Raw genomic sequence first — 17954 nt, forward strand, 5'->3', positions numbered from 1 at the left:
TCCACTCTCAGGTATATGGAAAAGCATTTTGCACTTTTATGCCTGGCAGAGCCTGGGAGCAGGCATTCATGGGAGGGCATGTCCACCCTTTGTGCTGCTGCCAAGGTCTTTGGTGACCCGCAGGGGATGGCGATTAAGAGCTGGCACAAAGCTTTGGGTTGCGTAGGGCAGCTTCTGTTCATATTCCCAAGCTCCCCCCCCCCCAAAAAAAAAAATACTTGGAAACTATTTCTATGTGGTAGTCTTAGTTAAAGAAAACCTGAAATCATCTGCTCCCTGCTCTAGCAGGCTCTTCCAGATAGGCTCAGCAAGGGCTGAAAGGAGCCGGTTAATTGGCATGGAGAGGTGGGTGCTCGCATTTAACAATCTCGTGGCTTCAGATGTATGCCAATGTCACTTAGGAATGCACACACATGCTGAGATACGCAGTTTAGGGGGTTGCAAAAGAAAACAACATGGCTCCCAGCACCCTGTGTCTAAACCTTAGTGCTGATGGTCCCTGGAAGACTGTTTGTGTTGCCTCCCTAGAGAGCTGAGGCCCTGTCAGGTGTCGAGCAGATGCAGAGAAGTGCAGAGGAGCGGGTGAAGGAGCTAGAGGACCAGAACCGGCAACTCAAAGAAAGGCTGGCGGAGCTGGAGAATGAAAGGAGGGAACTCCATCGAGAGAACGAAAACCTGCGAGGAGAAGCAGCTCTCCTGGAGGCAAGAATAGCCAGAGGCGAGGTCAGCTCCAAGGCACCTTTGCCATTCTCATGCCCAGCTGAACAAAGGGGAAGGAGGGGACTTGCTGGAAAGTCTGTCTCTCAAAGCGACCTGCCCGGCCCATCCCGCCCTATGACAGTCACTCTGGAAGGGAGGACGAAGCCCCTGTAGAGAGGGGCATGCTGCATGGAAGGAGGGCCTGTGGTGCCGTATCAGGGAAGAGGAATGGGAAGAGGAGCAGACCCTGATCTTGTGGGCTATAGGGAGGGTCCTCTGTCTACTTGGGTGGAGGTGGAAGTAGAATCAGAATTTATTCTCTGGCAGTCCAAGACATTCATAAAAGTAAAAAACCCTCAACATATATAGGATATAAAATACAGCCTAGAGCAAGTCAATAAAACACCAGTCATTAAAGTGTATTACCTAGGTATGGGCAGTACAGGAGGTAGAAGTATTTCAGCCCAGGAAGCTCCAAGGGAAACACAGGCCCTCCTCTGGTCAACTCTTTTCTGCTCGGGCTTCTTTCCATCTTGAGGAGAGAACTATTGAATCCTTTTCAAATGCATCTAGAGAGCTGACGTGGTGCTCAGCAGGTCAGATTTGAACCAGATAGTGAAGGGACCCAAGTTCGAATCTCCACTTATGCAATGAAGCTCTTTAAGTGACCTTAGGCCAGCCTTTCTCTCTAGGCTGCTGAGGGGGGGGGAGAGGAAGGGAAGCTTATGTGTTCTGCCCAGAGTTTCTTGGGAGAATGCGATCAGTAGTGACTTATGTTTCCTGATGGCAGAACGAAAAGCTGCACTTGGAGGATGCCCTGGCACACACCAAAGAGGAAAGCCGGGAGTTGGCATCAGCCAAGAGCTCCTTGGAAGCTCAGCTGGGGGAGGCGCAGGTAAATAGGAGACCCTTCTTGAGTGGAAACCGTCTTTCTCCCAAGAGTGCTGTGGAGCCTTCTGCATATTGCCTATCACTATATGGTGATGGTGTTTTGGATGGGGACCAGGGGGTGGGGGGTGGGGAGTCTTTTACCTGAACTATTCTGATAGAAGCAGACCTGGTGCTTTCCAGAGAAATAGGGACTGGCCTCTTCTTGGGGTTTCAACCTCTTAGGTTGGGCCAAGAGATCACCTGGACTTACCACTGATCTTGAGGCTATAGAGATAGTTGCCTTGGAGAAAATGATGGTTTTGGAGGCTAGACTCTATGGCATTAAACCCTGCCAAGGCCCCTGCCCTCCCTAGGTCCCCCCCCCCCCGAAAAAAATCTCCAAGAACTTCCCAACCCAGAGTTGGCAACTCTGTCCTAAGAGCCTTCTGTTTTCGGAGCCCTTCTGCCCTGCATGGGTTACCCTCTGCTGTTGCTCCCCCTGCTTGGGAGAGTTGTTTTGGGGCCCAAAAAGCTGCAGCGATTGTCGTTCTAGTTCCATGCCATAGCGTTCCTCCCACTTTGGTTGCAGACGAACCTCGCCCATCTGAGCCAGGAGCAGCAGCGCTTGACTGAGCAGCTGAAAGAGGAGGCAAGCCAGAAGGAGCAGATGAGCAGGCTGAAGAGCAACTTGGAGAAGGAGCGCCAGCAGCTGGATAAAGCCATTGAAAAGCTGCACAAAGAGGTTAGCCAGAGTCGGATGTCAGGCAGGTGGGGGAAGCAGGCAAGTCCCATCCACCCCCAACTAAGGCAGGGGTGCTTGCAAGTGGAAGAAACCAAATTAACCAAAATGTATAGTTAAAAAGAAGATTTTAGAGCCAACAGTAATAAATGTTAGTTGTCTAAAGGATCCCGCCCTTGACCAAATTACCCCACCCCACACACACTACGCTTTTCCTCTTGTGCAGATGAATGGATCTGCTCCTTCTCCATCCGCACGCCTTGGCACCTGCAGAGGCAGGCAGCAGTTCAAGGCAGAGAGCTCCTTTGAGCACTGAAGGCGGAATCTGGCATTGTATGGCGGGGGAAGACACACACGGATGAATGGCAAGGGCAGCTCTAGCAGGCAGCTTGTCCTCTGGGCTCCCATGTTTTGCCAAAAGAATTTGGAGAAGCCACTTTTCTAGCTGAGAGGTTGGAAGAACACCTGGCAAATGTTGTGAATACTTCCTTCCCTACATTAATGTTTTCCTGTTTGATAGATGGCTGAAATCATGGAAATTTCACGAGCATCTACCCTTGAGCTGCAGAACCAGCTGGATGAATATAAAGAGAAGAATCGCAGGGAGCTTTCTGAGACACAAAGGCAGCTGAAAGAGAAGAACCTGGAGCTGGAAAAGGCGCATATGGTAACGCTCAAAATGCAGGATGAGGTAAATTGCCCTTAAATGGGTCACACCCTTTTTCAACCTACAACTTGGGGATCATCCATGGGACATGGTGGCTCCTGAATGCAAGTCCCTGTTGAAAGCTCATGTTCTCTCGATTTCAGGTGCGTTTTATGGAGGAGGAGTTACGGGACCACCAAAGAGCCCAAGACGAGGCTGTTACAAAAATTCAGCTTCTGGAACAGACTGTGAAAGCCTTGGAGTATGAACTGGAGGCCAAAAACCACTTGAAGGAGGACCGGGCAAGACAGGCCAAGATTATGGAGGTGGGAAATGAACTCTGATTGGTGGTGTGTGTGTGTGTGTGTGTGTGTGTCCTTTTTTATATAACTTCTAGAGTTGTGAAGACAACTGGCCTACTGTTTTGGCTTCCTTGCTTGAGCAGTTTGTTGAATCCTTTTCACACGCCCAAAGCAGAAGAGAAGGTAGACTTGGCTACATGTTTTCTCCTGGATTATGTCTTTCTGCTCCCATGCAAGACGGCTTCATCCTTTCCCCTTGGCTGTTACTGAATGGGACCCAGCTTCCTGTGGTGTCTCCCTTTCCCTTTATTCTGCCAGTCTGGTCAATGAAAGGGCCTTGGCATGAGAATGCAGAGCAGAGCGTGCAACCTGTTCCTGAATCCCCTCTGTCACACCACTTCACTGAAACCCCAGCAAATGTTGCTGCGCCAAATGACTGGGTGGGCTGCCGGTGCATCCGCCTGATCAGCTCCTGTGCTTCCAGGCACCTGGTGACCCTTTCCCCTCCCCTTTTCCAGAAAGAGAAGTGCCAAAATATGTGCTTTTCTGGCGCTGTGGCAGATGTGAGATGTGGTGCTTTAGCCTTCTGCAGCAGTTAGCACAAGAGTGTTGTACATGATGGGCGGCTGCCAGCCATGATTGTACCCATATATGGCCCCAGATAAATAAATGTGGGGTTCAGGGAGGTTATTTCGTTGCTCTTAAATTGCACTGTTTTAATTATGCCTTATAAACCACCTTGACCCCCGAGGAAAGGCAGGCTATAAATATTTTAATAAATGAACACACAAAACAGTTGCTGACTTCTTCACACAAAGAATCTCCAGATGAAAACCTAGGGGAGACATTTTCTCCGATTGCACCAGAACACGGATTCATCTAGATACGGGCAGATTTTGATGCTATGTGGCCTGGGGAGGAACCACTCAGTAGCTGCAGGGTGAACTGAACTTGTGTTGCCTCTCTCCTTTCAGGACAAGATGTCCCAGCTGGAGCTAGAGCTGGAGGAAGAAAGGAATAATTCAGACATTTTGTTGGAAAGGGTCAGCAGGTGTAGAGAGCAGGTCCTGGTCTATGTATTTATATTTTATCTTATGGTATTTCTGGCCTTTTGCTGATGTATGGAGGAGAGAATGCTGGGTTTAAGGTTTGTGTGGAATTATCATTCTGTTAGTCTTGTGTGTGTGGTGTTAACACATCATGGTTACTGAGAACCCTGTAGCTTGAAGTTGGACAAAACCTTTCTCTGTGCAGGGAAAAGGAGGCACATGAAGCTTTTACACTGAGGCAGATGGTACACTGAGCTTGGGATTTTCTATTCTGCCTAACAGTAGCTCCCTGTGATCTCACGCACAGCCTTACAGCAATGGCCCCACCCACTTGGGTTTGTCCCTAGCCTCCAGTATTCAATGATATACTATTTCTGAACATGAAGGTTTCATTTGCCTACTAGTAGCTGCCAAACTTGTTGTCCATGAATTTGGCTAGTCCTTTCCTGTGACAGTGAATTGCCAGAGTTGCCTGTGGATTTGCAAGGCTGCTGTCGATTCCACTCATGCCCATTTGCCATCATGTCAGTCGTTCTGAAGGTAGTAAGGGGGGTGGAGTTCTCCCAGGATTACAACTGATCTCCAGACGACATGGATCGGTCCCCTGGAGAAACTGGCACTCCCGGAAGCTGGAGTCTATAGCACTATACCCTGCTGAGCTTCCTCCCTGGTCTCTACCTGCAACTGTCCAGGAATTTCCCAACCTGCATTGGCAACTCTATGGGTCTTCACAGGAGCACTGTCGTTGTGCTTGATAACACTGCTCACATTGTTGGATCAGTCAGAGACTCCCATCCGGGTGTGTGCAGCTGAGGCTAGGAACTGCCTCAGGTCAAGCAGAGTTTGTGTCCAGCTTCAGCAGCTAACCTTCTGGATGAAATCAGGTGGTTGCCAGCAGATGCAGCCCAGCCTCGTCTGGGTCAAGGTTTGTGAACTAATTCACAACTTGTAAAACATGTAGGTTGCTGACAAGAAGCACATCCGGAGTGTCTTGGCAACACAGAGTGCCCAGATTGGCTGGCCCTTTTCTTGTCTCTCCAGATAAGTTGTATTCACTCCCAATTTGAAGGAATTAGTTCTCATTCCCTTCCTGAAGCTCCGTCGTTTCCCATCTCCTGCCTGGAAGCACACTTGGTGCACCCCCTGTGAAGCAACAAATACCAACAACAAAACCCGAAACATGAATTAATTGACTTCAAAGCAGTTTCAAGTTGCTGTGCAAGAGAGCGCTGTTTCCATGGCAATGGCAGAGTAAATGAGCAAAGGATGAAGTTACACTGACAGTGCCGTTCATTTCCTTTGGCAAAGCAGTCCCAGTGGATGGTGCACACCTGCTCCTCTCTTGGCACAGGTGCACGGAGCTGGCAAATGAAAATGTGGGAAGAGAAGGACCCCTTTTGGACAGCCGCATTTCTATTAGCTCCCTTTATTGAGCAGCTGAGCACTTCTGCTGAGTCAGCCACTTTGGGAAACCAGCAAGGGGAGGGCTTACTTCCTCCCTCCTCCTTTTCCCTGCTCAAGACCTAGCAAGAGAGAGACACAGAAGGGGGGTGCCCAGTGGGAGACACAAAACAGTGATTGCAGCAGGCTCTCCACAGCTATTAGAAATCAAATTACTTTTTTTTGTGACAACTGCCTCCCCAACCGCTCACCCCGAAAGGGGCCCAGAGTGCCACTGCCTCTGTTGACATCATGTTACATCCAACCCGCTTCCTCCTGCCAAGTCTCCCTGCTAGCTGGGATCCTGCCTGCCTGCCTGAAGTGGCACAGAGAGACTGGTTCTTCTAATGGAATGTGCTGGGGAGGAAAGGACTGGCAGCTGCTCTCCTTCCACCCAGTCCACGGGGAGGAGCTGCAGCAGAGATGTGTGTGTGTGGGGGGGGGGGGACTTCTGCTTTCGCCCCCTTGCCCCTCCACTAAACTTATGGGCATCATCAAACCCCGTGGCTTGCAAGTACAGCACTTGTGATCATAAGGAGGGCTTCAAGGGAGAAGTAAACACATTAGTGTCATATTAGCCATGGCAGCCCAATGGAACCTCCAGGTTCAAAGGCAGCATACAGCAGGGAAGGCAGCTGTGGGCTGCCCACTTTACTTTTTGAATTAATGTATTTATTTTTACTTAATTTGTACCCTGATTTCTCTCCAGTGGAAACACAAAGTAGTTTTCAACATTCTCCTCTCCTCCATTTTATCTACATAACAAACCTGTTGTGGGGAGAGGAAGGGAAAGGTGGTCAGAGGCCACTTGGAGCCTCCTTAGGGAAGGGAAAAGTGGGACAAACCCCCCCCACTAACTCCTCTTTTCTTCTCCATCTGCTCAAAGGAAGTTTCTTGCTTCCTCTTGTTCTCTGCTGGGATAGTGTTGATCCTGAAGCAAATCTTACAAAGGCCCAGGACACCTCCCAGGCTCTCTCTCAAAGGATTCTGATCCCTGCAGCAGTTAACCTGCACTTTCTGCCTGTTAGGGAAGCGGAGAAATCCTTAAGAGCACTCCTTTCTCTCCCCATTTGTTATGACACATTTTGCCTCAGAGCACACCAAGGACACGATGGCTCACTGTGAGGATCCACATCGTGACCTGCTAAATTGAACACACTCTGTTTTTAAAGTGGCATCTTTAATTAGTTGCTCATTATCCAGAATGTTCTCTTATTTTGCCTGGGCCCCACGGAGCAATTGTAGCAGCATTTTCTGCCTGACCACAAACTGGGCCTTTCCAGTCCCTCAGTCAAGAGCTTGCTTATCGATGCTGGTGTGTGGCAGCTTCTTCCTCAGTAGCATGAAGACATATTATGGCTCTATCCTGCATCTCTGCCCCCAACACAGACTGTCAATGCTCTACGTTGTTTTGCTCCTTTGTGTAAGACCGAAGTCTGAGTTCAGTGGCACCTTTAAGACTCTGGGTGTTGTCTGTACACACAGTTCTAGTGCTGTCAGGTGGCTTCTGGCAACCCTATGAACTAATCACTTCCTAAGCATCCTCTCATTAACAGTCTTGCTCAGGTCTTGAAACTGAGGGCCGGAACTTCCTTGCCTGAGTCAGTCCATCTCATTTTCCTGCTGCCTTGAACTGTGCCTAGCATTAGTGTCTTCTCAAGGGAGTCTTGTCTTTTCATAACATGACCAATAGCCTAAGTTTAGTCATTTCAGCTTCTAGGAAGAAGAGTTCAGGTTGGGTTTGATCTTGAATCCACTGATTTGTCCCTTCACTTGGCACTAAATGCATGTGCTGAACACACTGCAGTGTTATCATTCTAAACCACTTACAGGAGCTGTAGAAAAGATGTAAGCTGCACAACTGGGATAAACGAGAGCAGGGCTACTGTAGCGGCCAAGAGGCATCTGCCGTGTATTCACTTGGAGACCTGTGGCCCACCATGCCTGGTCTCCAATACGGCTTCAATACTAACCCACTTTACAGGATTGTTGTAAGGATTACAAGTCTGACGCATCTGAGCCCCATCAAATGAGAGGTGCTGAAATGAAGGCCATGCATGGATAACAGTTTGGTGATCTCTGCTCTTTTCTTCCATCCCAGATTGAGCAAATGAGAAATGAACTGCTTCAGGAAAGGGCTGTGAGGCAAGACTTGGAGTGTGACAAAATTTCCCTGGAAAGGCAGGTAAGAACTGCAGTTTCCTTTGAGCAACTTTATGAACAGCAGAACGATGGTGAAGTCATGCTCAAAACCAGCACCCCTCTGAGCTTGTGCAAGAATGCCTCCCTGTTCTGGCTGGGATCCCACAGGATTAAGGAGCTGGGCCTCCTTTCGGGGGAAGCTTCTTACCCTGACCCGCTTGTTTCCGAGTCAGCAAAGTTGAAAGCGGCCCAGGATTGTCTGTAGATGCACAGTGCCCCCTTGTGGTAATCAAACACCTCTTAATTATCCCAAATGATGTTATACTTCATTCTCAAAAGAACCAACTATTTCTGATAGATTTTAATGGGTTGTCATGCTGGTCTGAAGCAGCAGAATAAAGTTTGAGTCCAGAAACACCTTTAAGACCAACAAAGTTTTATTCTACGTATAAGCTTCCGTGTGCATTCCTGAGTTAAGGAATCTGTACAAAAAAATCACTTGTCTGTTTTGGAATTCAGGTATGTTCTGCTTGGATTTTATCCTCAGCCAACAAAGTGTCTTGGTCCAGCCCCGTAATTCATACAAACGCTTCTATTAAAGCTACTCTGCATATTCTTACTGCAGAACAAAGATCTGAAAAGTCGAATCCTTCACCTTGAAGGCTCCTATAGGTCCAGTAAAGAAGGGCTGCTGGTTCAACTGGAAGCCAGGATTGTGGAGCTGGAGGAGCGGCTGGAGAGTGAGGAGAGGTAAAAGAAATGACTGGACTCTTTGAAATCTGTATCTCCATGAGTCATCAGGCTATTCTCCTCTCAATACTGAGCATCCAAATGTCTGGGACAGCTGAATGGCCCCTGCGGTTTCAGGGGTGGTCTCCTAAATATAATTGCTGGGGAGTGCTGGAGGCCCAGTTGGGGTGAGCTCATTGGCAGGACATGTGGGCACATTTATAAGACTCTGTGTGGCACAGAGAAGGTCCCAGGTTCAATCCCCAGCATCTCCAGTTGAAAGGACCAGACAGTAGGTCATGGGAAAGACCTCCCCCTGAATCCCCGGAGAGCTGTTGGCAGTCTAAATAGGCAATGCTGACTTTGAAGTCTGCTTCAGTGGAAGGCATCTTCATCTGTCCATGTCAAGCCTTTAGAAAAACTGGAGAGGAAGCAAGTTCTCTAATGTCACTTAGAAGCAGCAGAGCTCTTTCTGATCCAAGGCAGGCGAGGGTGTGTATGCTGATCACTACCATTACTTCAGCTTTCTGATTTCCCTCACTGGAAACATCTGTATTTCCCTCCCTGATCTCCTAGGGATCGGTCTAATCTCCAACTGAGCAACCGTAGACTTGAAAGGAAAGTGAAGGAACTCACGATGCAAGTGGATGATGAACACCTGTCCTTGACGGACCAAAAAGACCAGGTAAAGGGGAACAGAGCTGGCATGATGCTGTCCATCACAAGAAGGATCCTCTGAAGGGCTTCTACAGTCCGTGCTGTGTTTCATTTCTGTTTGTTTGTTTTTGGAATTCCATGCAGGCTGCTCTCTTTCACTCTAAAAGCCACTTTGCTCTCCTTTTCCAGGAGAGCAGAGTTCAAAAATAAAATGGTTTCTTTGATGTTTGTAGAAAAAGTGAAGTGAAGGCACTGTTGTGTCCAGATGAGTAAGATCTAATAAAATCAGCCCAGTAACAAGAGCCTCAAGAACAACCTCACTCCCACCACTAACTGAGACAAATTCCACATTGGCATCTTCTCCTTGCCTAAAGTGCTTTTCTGGAAGGGGACCACTTGAATCAAAGAAGGGAGGGTAATGTCTTCCCCTGCCAGTTACTTCCCCTCTCCTAAACACCTTTTTTCCTCCAAGTTTCTGTGATTGTGAGAGTAATCCAGATCTATACAACGGTGGAGGCAGAAATAAGAGAAATGAAATTATTTTATTTTAAATATTTTTATGCTGCCTTTCCACCTGATCAGGGGCCACAAGGGAGCAAACATGAGAGCGTTAAAGTGCTATTAAAATGATAAAATAATGTAATTAAAAACAGATGAACAAACAACAGTGGGTGGTTAAGGAATAACAGTCTCGCCTGCCCCAGCTCTAGTTTGCCCTTGTTTTCATTGTGCAGCTGAGTTTGCGCTTGAAAGCGATGAAACGCCAAGTTCAGGAAGCAGAAGAAGAAATTGACAGGCTGGAGAGTGCAAAGAAGAAACTTCAGAGGGAGCTGGAAGAGCAGGTGGACTTCAATGATCAACTGCAGGGGCAACTGAATGCCATCAAAAAGGAGCTCAGGTAACTTGTGTGCCACAGCTCTATGAGATGGACTCCCCTCTCCCCTAGCACTCAGCACTCCCAGGGCCCAAACAGCGGCCCAGATTGAGGGCCTTGCCTATACATCACCCACTCATGTCTGTGCTGGACAATGGTACACAGGTATGTGACGCTGCAGTGCAGTGCCCATTCTGCTCACAAGACTGCAGAGGAGCCTAGTTAGCATCTCTTGCTTGCGCAAACAGGGAATTCCCTCCGAGTCCCACAGGGCCTGCAAGACAGAGCTTTTCCGCGAGGCTTATGGTTGAGGCCAGCTTAGATAAGTGGTTATTCTCTTGTTAATATTATTGCCATTACCATTATTATTTCTATTTGACATAAAAACTGAATTGGAGGTATAGTTCTTTTACGTTTCATGTGAACCACCCTGAGGCTCAGGGGAGGGTGGTGTATAAATGTAATAAATAAACAAGCAAACAGCTATAGCAAACTTCAGGCCTCCCTCCTTTCCTCCCCTGCCCCCTCTCTATACGCTAACATCTTTCTGGCTACAACTTGATCTCAATAATTAAAACTGATGCAACGGTGTTAAGGTGTGGTCTGATACAACTTTTAACCGTTTTTTTATCTTTATGAATCATTGTTTTATTGAGTTTTTAGTCTTTGTCAATTGCCCCAAGATGGGTAAGCAAAAGGGGCTATATATAAATCACAAAATAAATAAATATATAAATAAGCTTGAAGCCTTTGCAAATACAGGAGTGACTCACTCGCATGAGGCGGCTTTTTAAAAGCATAACACAGAAGCAGCCCATGTGCCCAGAGTGCATTTTGTACAGCAGAACATATTTATTTATTTGTTTGTTTTATTTATTTGATTTTCATACCGCTGCTCCCATAACTGGCTGACAGCGGTTAACACAATAAAAGCATCTGTACAATTAAAATCCCCATAAAACGATTTACACAATTTACACATATGACAATGACAATATATTGATAATGAGAGGATTTATATATTTATGCATATATATTGTTGCTTCAGCAGGCACAAGCGGCCTCCAAATAAGGTGCTGAGTGACCTGGATGATGAGGATGACGACGATCTCAGCACCGATGGGGATAGCCTTTACGATGGACTTTCAGGATTTAAATTCTTAAAGGACAGCGAGGCCAGAAGCTAGAAAGGAAGCAGTCTCACCCCTCCAGATGAGTTCCAAACACACATCAGTGAGGAAGTCAAAAGGCTGCAGCAATGTCAGAGCTGGGGAAGATGTAAGACACCCCTACGTAGCATGCAATTTTTACAGACACTTCAGCAATAAATATCCTAAACCATCCAGATCTTGTTTTCTAAACCATCAGGCCACACCACAGGGGCCTGCAACCCTGGTGGGGAAAGCAACACCCTTAGGTCAAGTTCCTCACAATACCCAGGAGCATGCCTAGGGGGCCAGCGTTTGGTTTTCTTGCCGGCGACTCCAAGCCAAGCTTGTCTTTAAAGGCGAGCAACAGATTAAACGTGAGAGTGAAGGTATTATTTAATCCCTGTAAGTAGAGGAAACCATGTACAGAATGTATATACTTTAAATTAGACACTTTTATGGACTGTTTGCCATTTTTGTAAAGCTTTCTATTTTTGTATAGAACACACGCAAAGTGCTGAAATCTGTATGGAGTATGCAACTTGTTCTTAAACCTTCAGAAATCTCTCATGTGTTGTTTATGTCTAGGAAGTCATCTTTTAGCTTTCAGAATAACTAGGATGACTCAGTGGAAGTGCCAGAGAAGTTTTCACTCTCGAGTTCTCCGTAGAACAGTGGAAGCACAATGTCAGATGGGTCCTGCCAGTTTTATTGGGCACTGGGATGCCCTGACTCTGCCTGCCTTAGTGTAGCTTGGTGACTACTGTTTGAGATCTGACCTTGTACGGTTTTAATGAAGGGAAGAGATACTTGCGCTTGAGATGCAGATGCAGCCACCAGTGCTGAATGCTGAGGCCCTGGACTGCAGCTACTCAGATCCTCTTTCGTCTCCTGCCGTTTCTAAAAATGGCAAATTGAGAAAAAGTTACTCTATAGATGTACATTTATTGTTATTATTAACTGAATTAAGGGACCTTTCAACCGGTTGTATCACTAAGAACTGCTTTAGGGAAATCCCTAGGGGAAAAAATAATTTACGGTATATCTGAAATGTGTCTAGTTTCCACTTGCTGCCTCCTCTCTACCATCAGGAGAAGGAAATTTATTACGAATGTCTGAGGAATAACAATTGCATCCACCTGTGACAGCACTTTTAGAAGAGGAAAAGAAACTGGAATCCTTTTGCGATGACAATCACTTAGATACAATCTCTTGTGAAGTATTTTCGTAATGCAGACTTTATTTTATACAGCTAGTTATGGTTCTGAGATGTCTTACCACATCCTGCCTTAAACAAAATGTAGGGCTGAATACACCAGTTCTCATGCACAGAGCTTGTTTTATTTTAAGAGCTTCTTCAGGAGAACTTTCTAATGGTTCGTGCCCTCATACGGAGACTCTTAAGCCATTTGGGGAAAGATTGAATAATTTTGCAGCTACCTCCAGATATACTACTCTGTAAAGACAAGACTTTAAAAAATAAACTGCCTTGGTTAAACCTTTTCCCCCAACTTCTGAGCCTTTCTGAATACCCCTGGCACCCTCTATCCCAAAGATGGCCCCGTTCTAGGGGCAAGGTGAAGCAGATTTGGGACATCATTGAGAAGGGAGAACTTGAGCCTTCGGTAAAATGCAGCAGAATCATTGCTGCAACCAGCTAACATAGGAATCTGCCTTGAAAAGGGGATTAGATAAATCCATGGAGAAGAGGCACACTAATGGGTATTAGCCATAGCAGTCAACCCTGGCAATCCCAGTGACAGAAACAACATCAAGGGAAAGCCTTGCTTGGCCTCTATGACACTACTGTCCCTCCAGAGGAACTGGTTGGCTATGAGTGAGAGAGAATGCTGGACTAGAGGAACTCTTATTGGTCATATCCAACAAGGCTCTTCTGATGTTCTTGAAGATGCAATGCTTAAGGAAGTTCTATGTCTTTTCCACCAGAGGGTAGCATAATGTGCTAAAGACACTTTCTACTGTAATAAAAAATGCCAGCAGCCCTGTTAGTCTAGTAGAAAATAGGCTCCCTTCAACAGTATGTCATATTACCTTTATCAGGAGAAGCTAACGCACACAAGATAGTGCAATTAAAAAACTTTAATAAGGTTCATGAACAATTGGGGGAACGACGTTCAATTCTGGGTATAAGCTTTTGTGTGCATGCACATGAAACCTTATACTCAGAATAAAACTCTTGTTGGTCTTAAAGTGCCACTGAACTCAAATTTTGTTCTGCATCTTCACACCAACACAGCTGTCCACCTGAATCTAACGTTTTGGAGAGGATATTGTGATTTAGCAGTATATTGGGTTAGTCTGTACCCAGTGCGACTAGACGTGCTGGGCCCAAGAAGTGGAAGCTATTTTTCCTTTGCAGTTATAAAAGCATTTCCCTGTTATTGGAATGCCCAGGTCCCTTTGTAATCAAAGCTACAGAAAAAAGATTCAGTTTTCCTTTGTCATAGAATAGGAAGGCTGCCTCTACCCAATGGTTTCCATGACCCAAATGTATGGGGGGGGGTGTTTTTTGACAACAGGCTTTCTTTTCAGCTGCTGAGGATTGCTCTTCTCTTTGGAGACACCGCACCCCACACCTATATCTTGCTCAATGCTCCCCGGACAACCTGCCTGGCAAGGAGACGGCGTTTCCAAACTAAGGAGGGTCTTGTCCACAGTGACTGCACGCTGACCAAGCAACTGCTCAAGGTTTTGGAGAACAGAGTTTCTAACAAACAAACAAAAAAGAACTGTAACAACTATTCCTATCAAGAATATCAAGAAACTGGCGGAAAACAGCGATCAGATGTTTCCTGTCTCCGTGTGGTGAACTCTCTGAGGCCCATGGCCTGTACAGGAATACAGGAACTGGTGGGGGGGCAGGGGAGACAACCATAGATGTCAACAGGTCCGTAGCTGCTCATCTGATTGAAGCAGGAGCAAGTCCAGTTACTATATTTGGCTCATAGTAAACACTGTTCTGAAGAGTAGGAGCAACGGAAGAAACATGATGGAACAAACTCATCATTCCCTAGCTCAGCATCCTGTTTTTCATGCCAGACAATTCCTTTCCTGGCAACAGGCACAGCAGCCAAGGGAATGCCACTTGGACATCCAGGGGGGACAAGGCTGGATCTAAGAGTGCCCACAAAGCAGTGAATGTGTCCCCTTAGCAGGAGTCCTACTCTGTCCTAAGAAGGGATAAATCACTGTCCTTGTCTAAAACCTACTGTACCAAAAGCACATCCTGGCTGGATTACGTTTATTTGACTGTTACTATCTTCAGAAACTTGTTCAGGACACCTATTACTGCACCACCAAATATAAAAAAGAGGAGTAAAATTGTGCAGAACCGAGTATATTGATGGAACTTCACTCGTCCCACATCCTCAGACAAGTGCATCCTCAGACAAGTGCAGCCAATCCTGAATCAGGATGTATTTCCTACATACCACTGATTTACCGCTGAAGGGTTTAAGCGCCTACATGCAAGAGAAACCTAAGTGTAGTGTCAGGTGAATGATGCTTTGAAAATATGTTGTGTACATTTGTTATCTGACCATCTGAGCTGTTCTTCCTAGCATTTTCAAAGTATGTGGGTGTGTATTTCCAAGTCCTGCCCAGAGCAGGCTCTCCAATTAAATGGTGAATGCTGTACTGTGTTCTGGAGCTTAATTATAATTGCACTATTCCACCTACATGTCTATTAGAAAATCATGCAAGCAATGAATCTCTAGTCCTCCCTTTTGAATATATTTTTCAAATGCATCTAGTAACTAAACACTTCTTTCAAGTTAGGTTTGGACAGAACAGAAAGAAAACGGGGGGATCTCTTTCTGCTATATTTATAATTCAAGCCTACACAATGAAGTAAATTCTAATAGGTTCAAAACAGAAAAGGTACTTCAAGTAATTTCCAAAATTTAATGCCACACAATATGATAAAAGGATCTAGCAGTAGGTGCCTGATCAGGCACGACATTGCTTATTTACCAGAACCGTTTGCAAAATTCAATGCTGGGAATGGAAATGGGTACAGGAAGTTAGGGGTTTTCCTTTCAGAAACTGACCATCAAATTTTCTGGGTTTCTACTGTCTGTCCTAAACTTGTATGGGGATATATTACAGAGTTTAATGAATATGTGCAGAGTTTACTTTTGTACAAACATAAACACTGCTCTAAACTATGCTCACTATTTATAAAGGGCCAAGGTTGCCTCATAAAAGCAAGTAATTGACACAATGAGTGTGTAAATTCTGAACAGGGCCACTTGCATCAAGCATGGAAAGTTCCAAGATAAGGGAGAAAGAATGTTGACCTATCTCGAAATGAATTTTAAGTAGCTGATTAAGTACAGCACGAAACCTAATGTCACCCTCACAAGCTCTGCTTTGTGCCTTAACCATCCCTTGAAGATACACACTCTGTGCCATTCAAGGCACATTTTAATGTACACAGCAGCAGCATCTGAACTCACACCTATTATGCTTTTGCAGTACTTCCCAGCTTTCTTTTCAAAAGTCTCTAGCCCCTTTCCTTTGAGTTATGAGATTCTGGCTGCATGACAGTGATTTCAGTATGCAAATTTCTTTTTGAAAAAGTCAGAAGTCTTCCTGTGGCAAGGAAGGGTGGGAACGACAGCCATGTGTATGCTCTATGGCCACTACAAATGCCTTTGCATTCACAAAGGAATGAGAGCTACACCAAGAATTGCCTCCATGAGGAAGCTGCCAGGAATAAGCCACCACAATGTAGAGGTGGTCAAATAGGAAACCATACCTAAACTGTGCAGTTCACATCCGCTTCATTTTGTTGCACACTTTATAACTGTGACATGAGGTGTGCCTCTTTTCTTCTTTTTTCATTGGACTCAATTCATGTGGTTAAGATGAATCCTAGCCCTGATGCAGCAATGCTGCCATTCCTGTATTGCATATTGCTCAAGTTTACTGACACATGCATATTGTGTAGCCACATTACATCTGTACGTTGAGAACGTCTTTCAGGAAATTTGTCACTAAATCTGTGCCCAACAGAATTAACAAAGAAAACAATTCTAACCATTGTTATAAAGGAATGAATGAAACACCAAAGAAAAAAAAGGCACTACTCTGTTATAATGAGAAATGAAACTGACTATTAGAGTACTGAGCCACAGAGCGCTCCAATTGGAACATACATCATCTGTTCATCTTTAATAGATTGGAAACTATTTACAGAACAGCAAGAAATGTGATGCTTCTCTAATAACTAATATATTTTAAATGTTTTTATGCTGCTTTCAACATGATCAGGGTCGAATGATAGCATTGAACAGGTTTGTCTTTTGTAGAATTGCTATGCTACCTGTACAAAGTCTCTGCATTTTTCTCAATTCGAATTCCCCACTGTTAATTGCTACCTTGTACTAACCCTGCTGTGCCAGTGTGGCATTTATTTATTTATTACATTTATATAGTGGTTAGCATGTCCGAATAGGATCTGAAAGAACCAAGTCTGAATCCCCACTGCTACCATGGAAGCTCACACGGCAATCTTATCATAGAATCATAGAGTTGGAATCTAGTCTGACCCCTGACACAATGCAGCAATCCATAACTACCTGCCCACTCACAATGACTCCAAGAGATCCCACCCGGAAAAATCCAGCCTGCTCTGGAGGAAATTCACCTACCATCCCACAGTGTCAATCAGCAATTTCCTCGGTATGCAAGGAAGGGCCGCAAGAGACAAACACTGGCACATGCTTTCCTGCCCACTCACTCACAATCTGAGTAAATTCATAATATCAGCATAAAAATCTTAAGCATAAAATCTTGGGCCAGTTCCATTCACCTACCTCACAAGGGTGTTGTGAAGATAAAACAGTGGAAAGCAGAATGATGTCAGCTGCTTTGGGTGCCTATAGGGGGGAGAAAGGCAGGGTATATAAATGAAGTAAAAACATCATGCAAACATTTATGCTTTGCTACAGTTCTGTTTTCAGATTTCTGGCTGGTTCTACAACTCTAATCCCACCTTACTGCCTCTCCATGAGAAAGGTGGGCTATGAACAAACCATGCAAATTGATACATCAATCTGAAGAGATGTGCATACCCACAAAAGCACAGAGTCCAATGCTACCTTTAGGAGCAACAAAGACTCAATCAAGGCACGAGCTTCCATGTGCATGCTCACTTCCTCAGACAACGGAACAAAAAATCAAGTGCGTGCTGCACTCGAAAGCTCACACCCTGAGTTTATTTTATGCATTCATTTATTGGCATTTATCTAACTCCCTCCTTGTTGGTCTTAAAGGTGCCCCTGGACTCAGTCTGAGGAAGAGAGCTTGCTCTCGAAAGCTCACACCCTGAGTTTATTTTATGCATTCATTCATTGGCATTTATCTACCACCCTCCTTGTTGGTCTTAAAGGTGCCCCTGGACTCAGTCTGAGGAAGAGAGCTTGCTCTCGAAAGCTCACACCCTGAGTTTATTTTATGCATTCATTCATTGGCATTTATCTACTGCCCTCCTTGTTGGTCTTAAAGGTGCTCCTGGACTCAGTCTGAGGAAGAGAGCTTGCTCTCGAAAGCTCACACCCCGAGTTTATTTTATGCATTCATTCATTGGCATTTATCTACTGCCCTCCTTGTTGGTCTTAAAGGTGCCCCTGGAC

General features: G+C 45.5%; 1 protein-coding gene and 1 long non-coding RNA gene across 8 annotated transcripts in view; one reads left to right on the top strand and one right to left on the bottom strand.

Moving 5' to 3' along the window:
* Nucleotides 1–12798, top strand: part of CGNL1 (cingulin like 1) — a 34073-nt gene extending 21275 nt beyond the window's left edge. For 5 of the 6 annotated variants that reach the window (XM_077318096.1, XM_077318098.1, XM_077318100.1 and 2 more), the window contains exons 9-19: nucleotides 529–723; nucleotides 1490–1594; nucleotides 2159–2311; nucleotides 2829–2999; nucleotides 3119–3280; nucleotides 4231–4320; nucleotides 7847–7930; nucleotides 8513–8637; nucleotides 9193–9301; nucleotides 10008–10171; nucleotides 11196–12798. In XM_077318096.1, coding sequence (XP_077174211.1) covers nucleotides 529–723; nucleotides 1490–1594; nucleotides 2159–2311; nucleotides 2829–2999; nucleotides 3119–3280; nucleotides 4231–4320; nucleotides 7847–7930; nucleotides 8513–8637; nucleotides 9193–9301; nucleotides 10008–10171; nucleotides 11196–11334 — 1497 coding nt within the window. In that variant the 3' untranslated portion in view covers nucleotides 11335–12798. The remainder of the gene's footprint in view (nucleotides 1–528; nucleotides 724–1489; nucleotides 1595–2158; nucleotides 2312–2828; nucleotides 3000–3118; nucleotides 3281–4230; nucleotides 4321–7846; nucleotides 7931–8512; nucleotides 8638–9192; nucleotides 9302–10007; nucleotides 10172–11195) is intronic. The other variant, XM_077318101.1, reaches the window with a different exon arrangement.
* LOC143827976 (uncharacterized) overlaps nucleotides 1–17954 on the bottom strand; it is a 34369-nt gene that overhangs the window by 15214 nt on the left and 1201 nt on the right. The window contains exons 2-3 of one of the 2 annotated variants that reach the window (XR_013227458.1): nucleotides 17136–17198; nucleotides 12110–12195 (exon numbers count right to left, since the gene is read on the bottom strand). This is a non-coding gene — a long non-coding RNA (uncharacterized LOC143827976). Of the gene's footprint in view, nucleotides 1–10998; nucleotides 12196–17135; nucleotides 17199–17954 lie in introns of those variants that run through there. The other variant, XR_013227459.1, reaches the window with a different exon arrangement.

Source organism: Paroedura picta, chromosome 18 (assembly GCF_049243985.1).
Source record: "Paroedura picta isolate Pp20150507F chromosome 18, Ppicta_v3.0, whole genome shotgun sequence".
NCBI lineage: Eukaryota > Metazoa > Chordata > Lepidosauria > Squamata > Gekkonidae > Paroedura > Paroedura picta.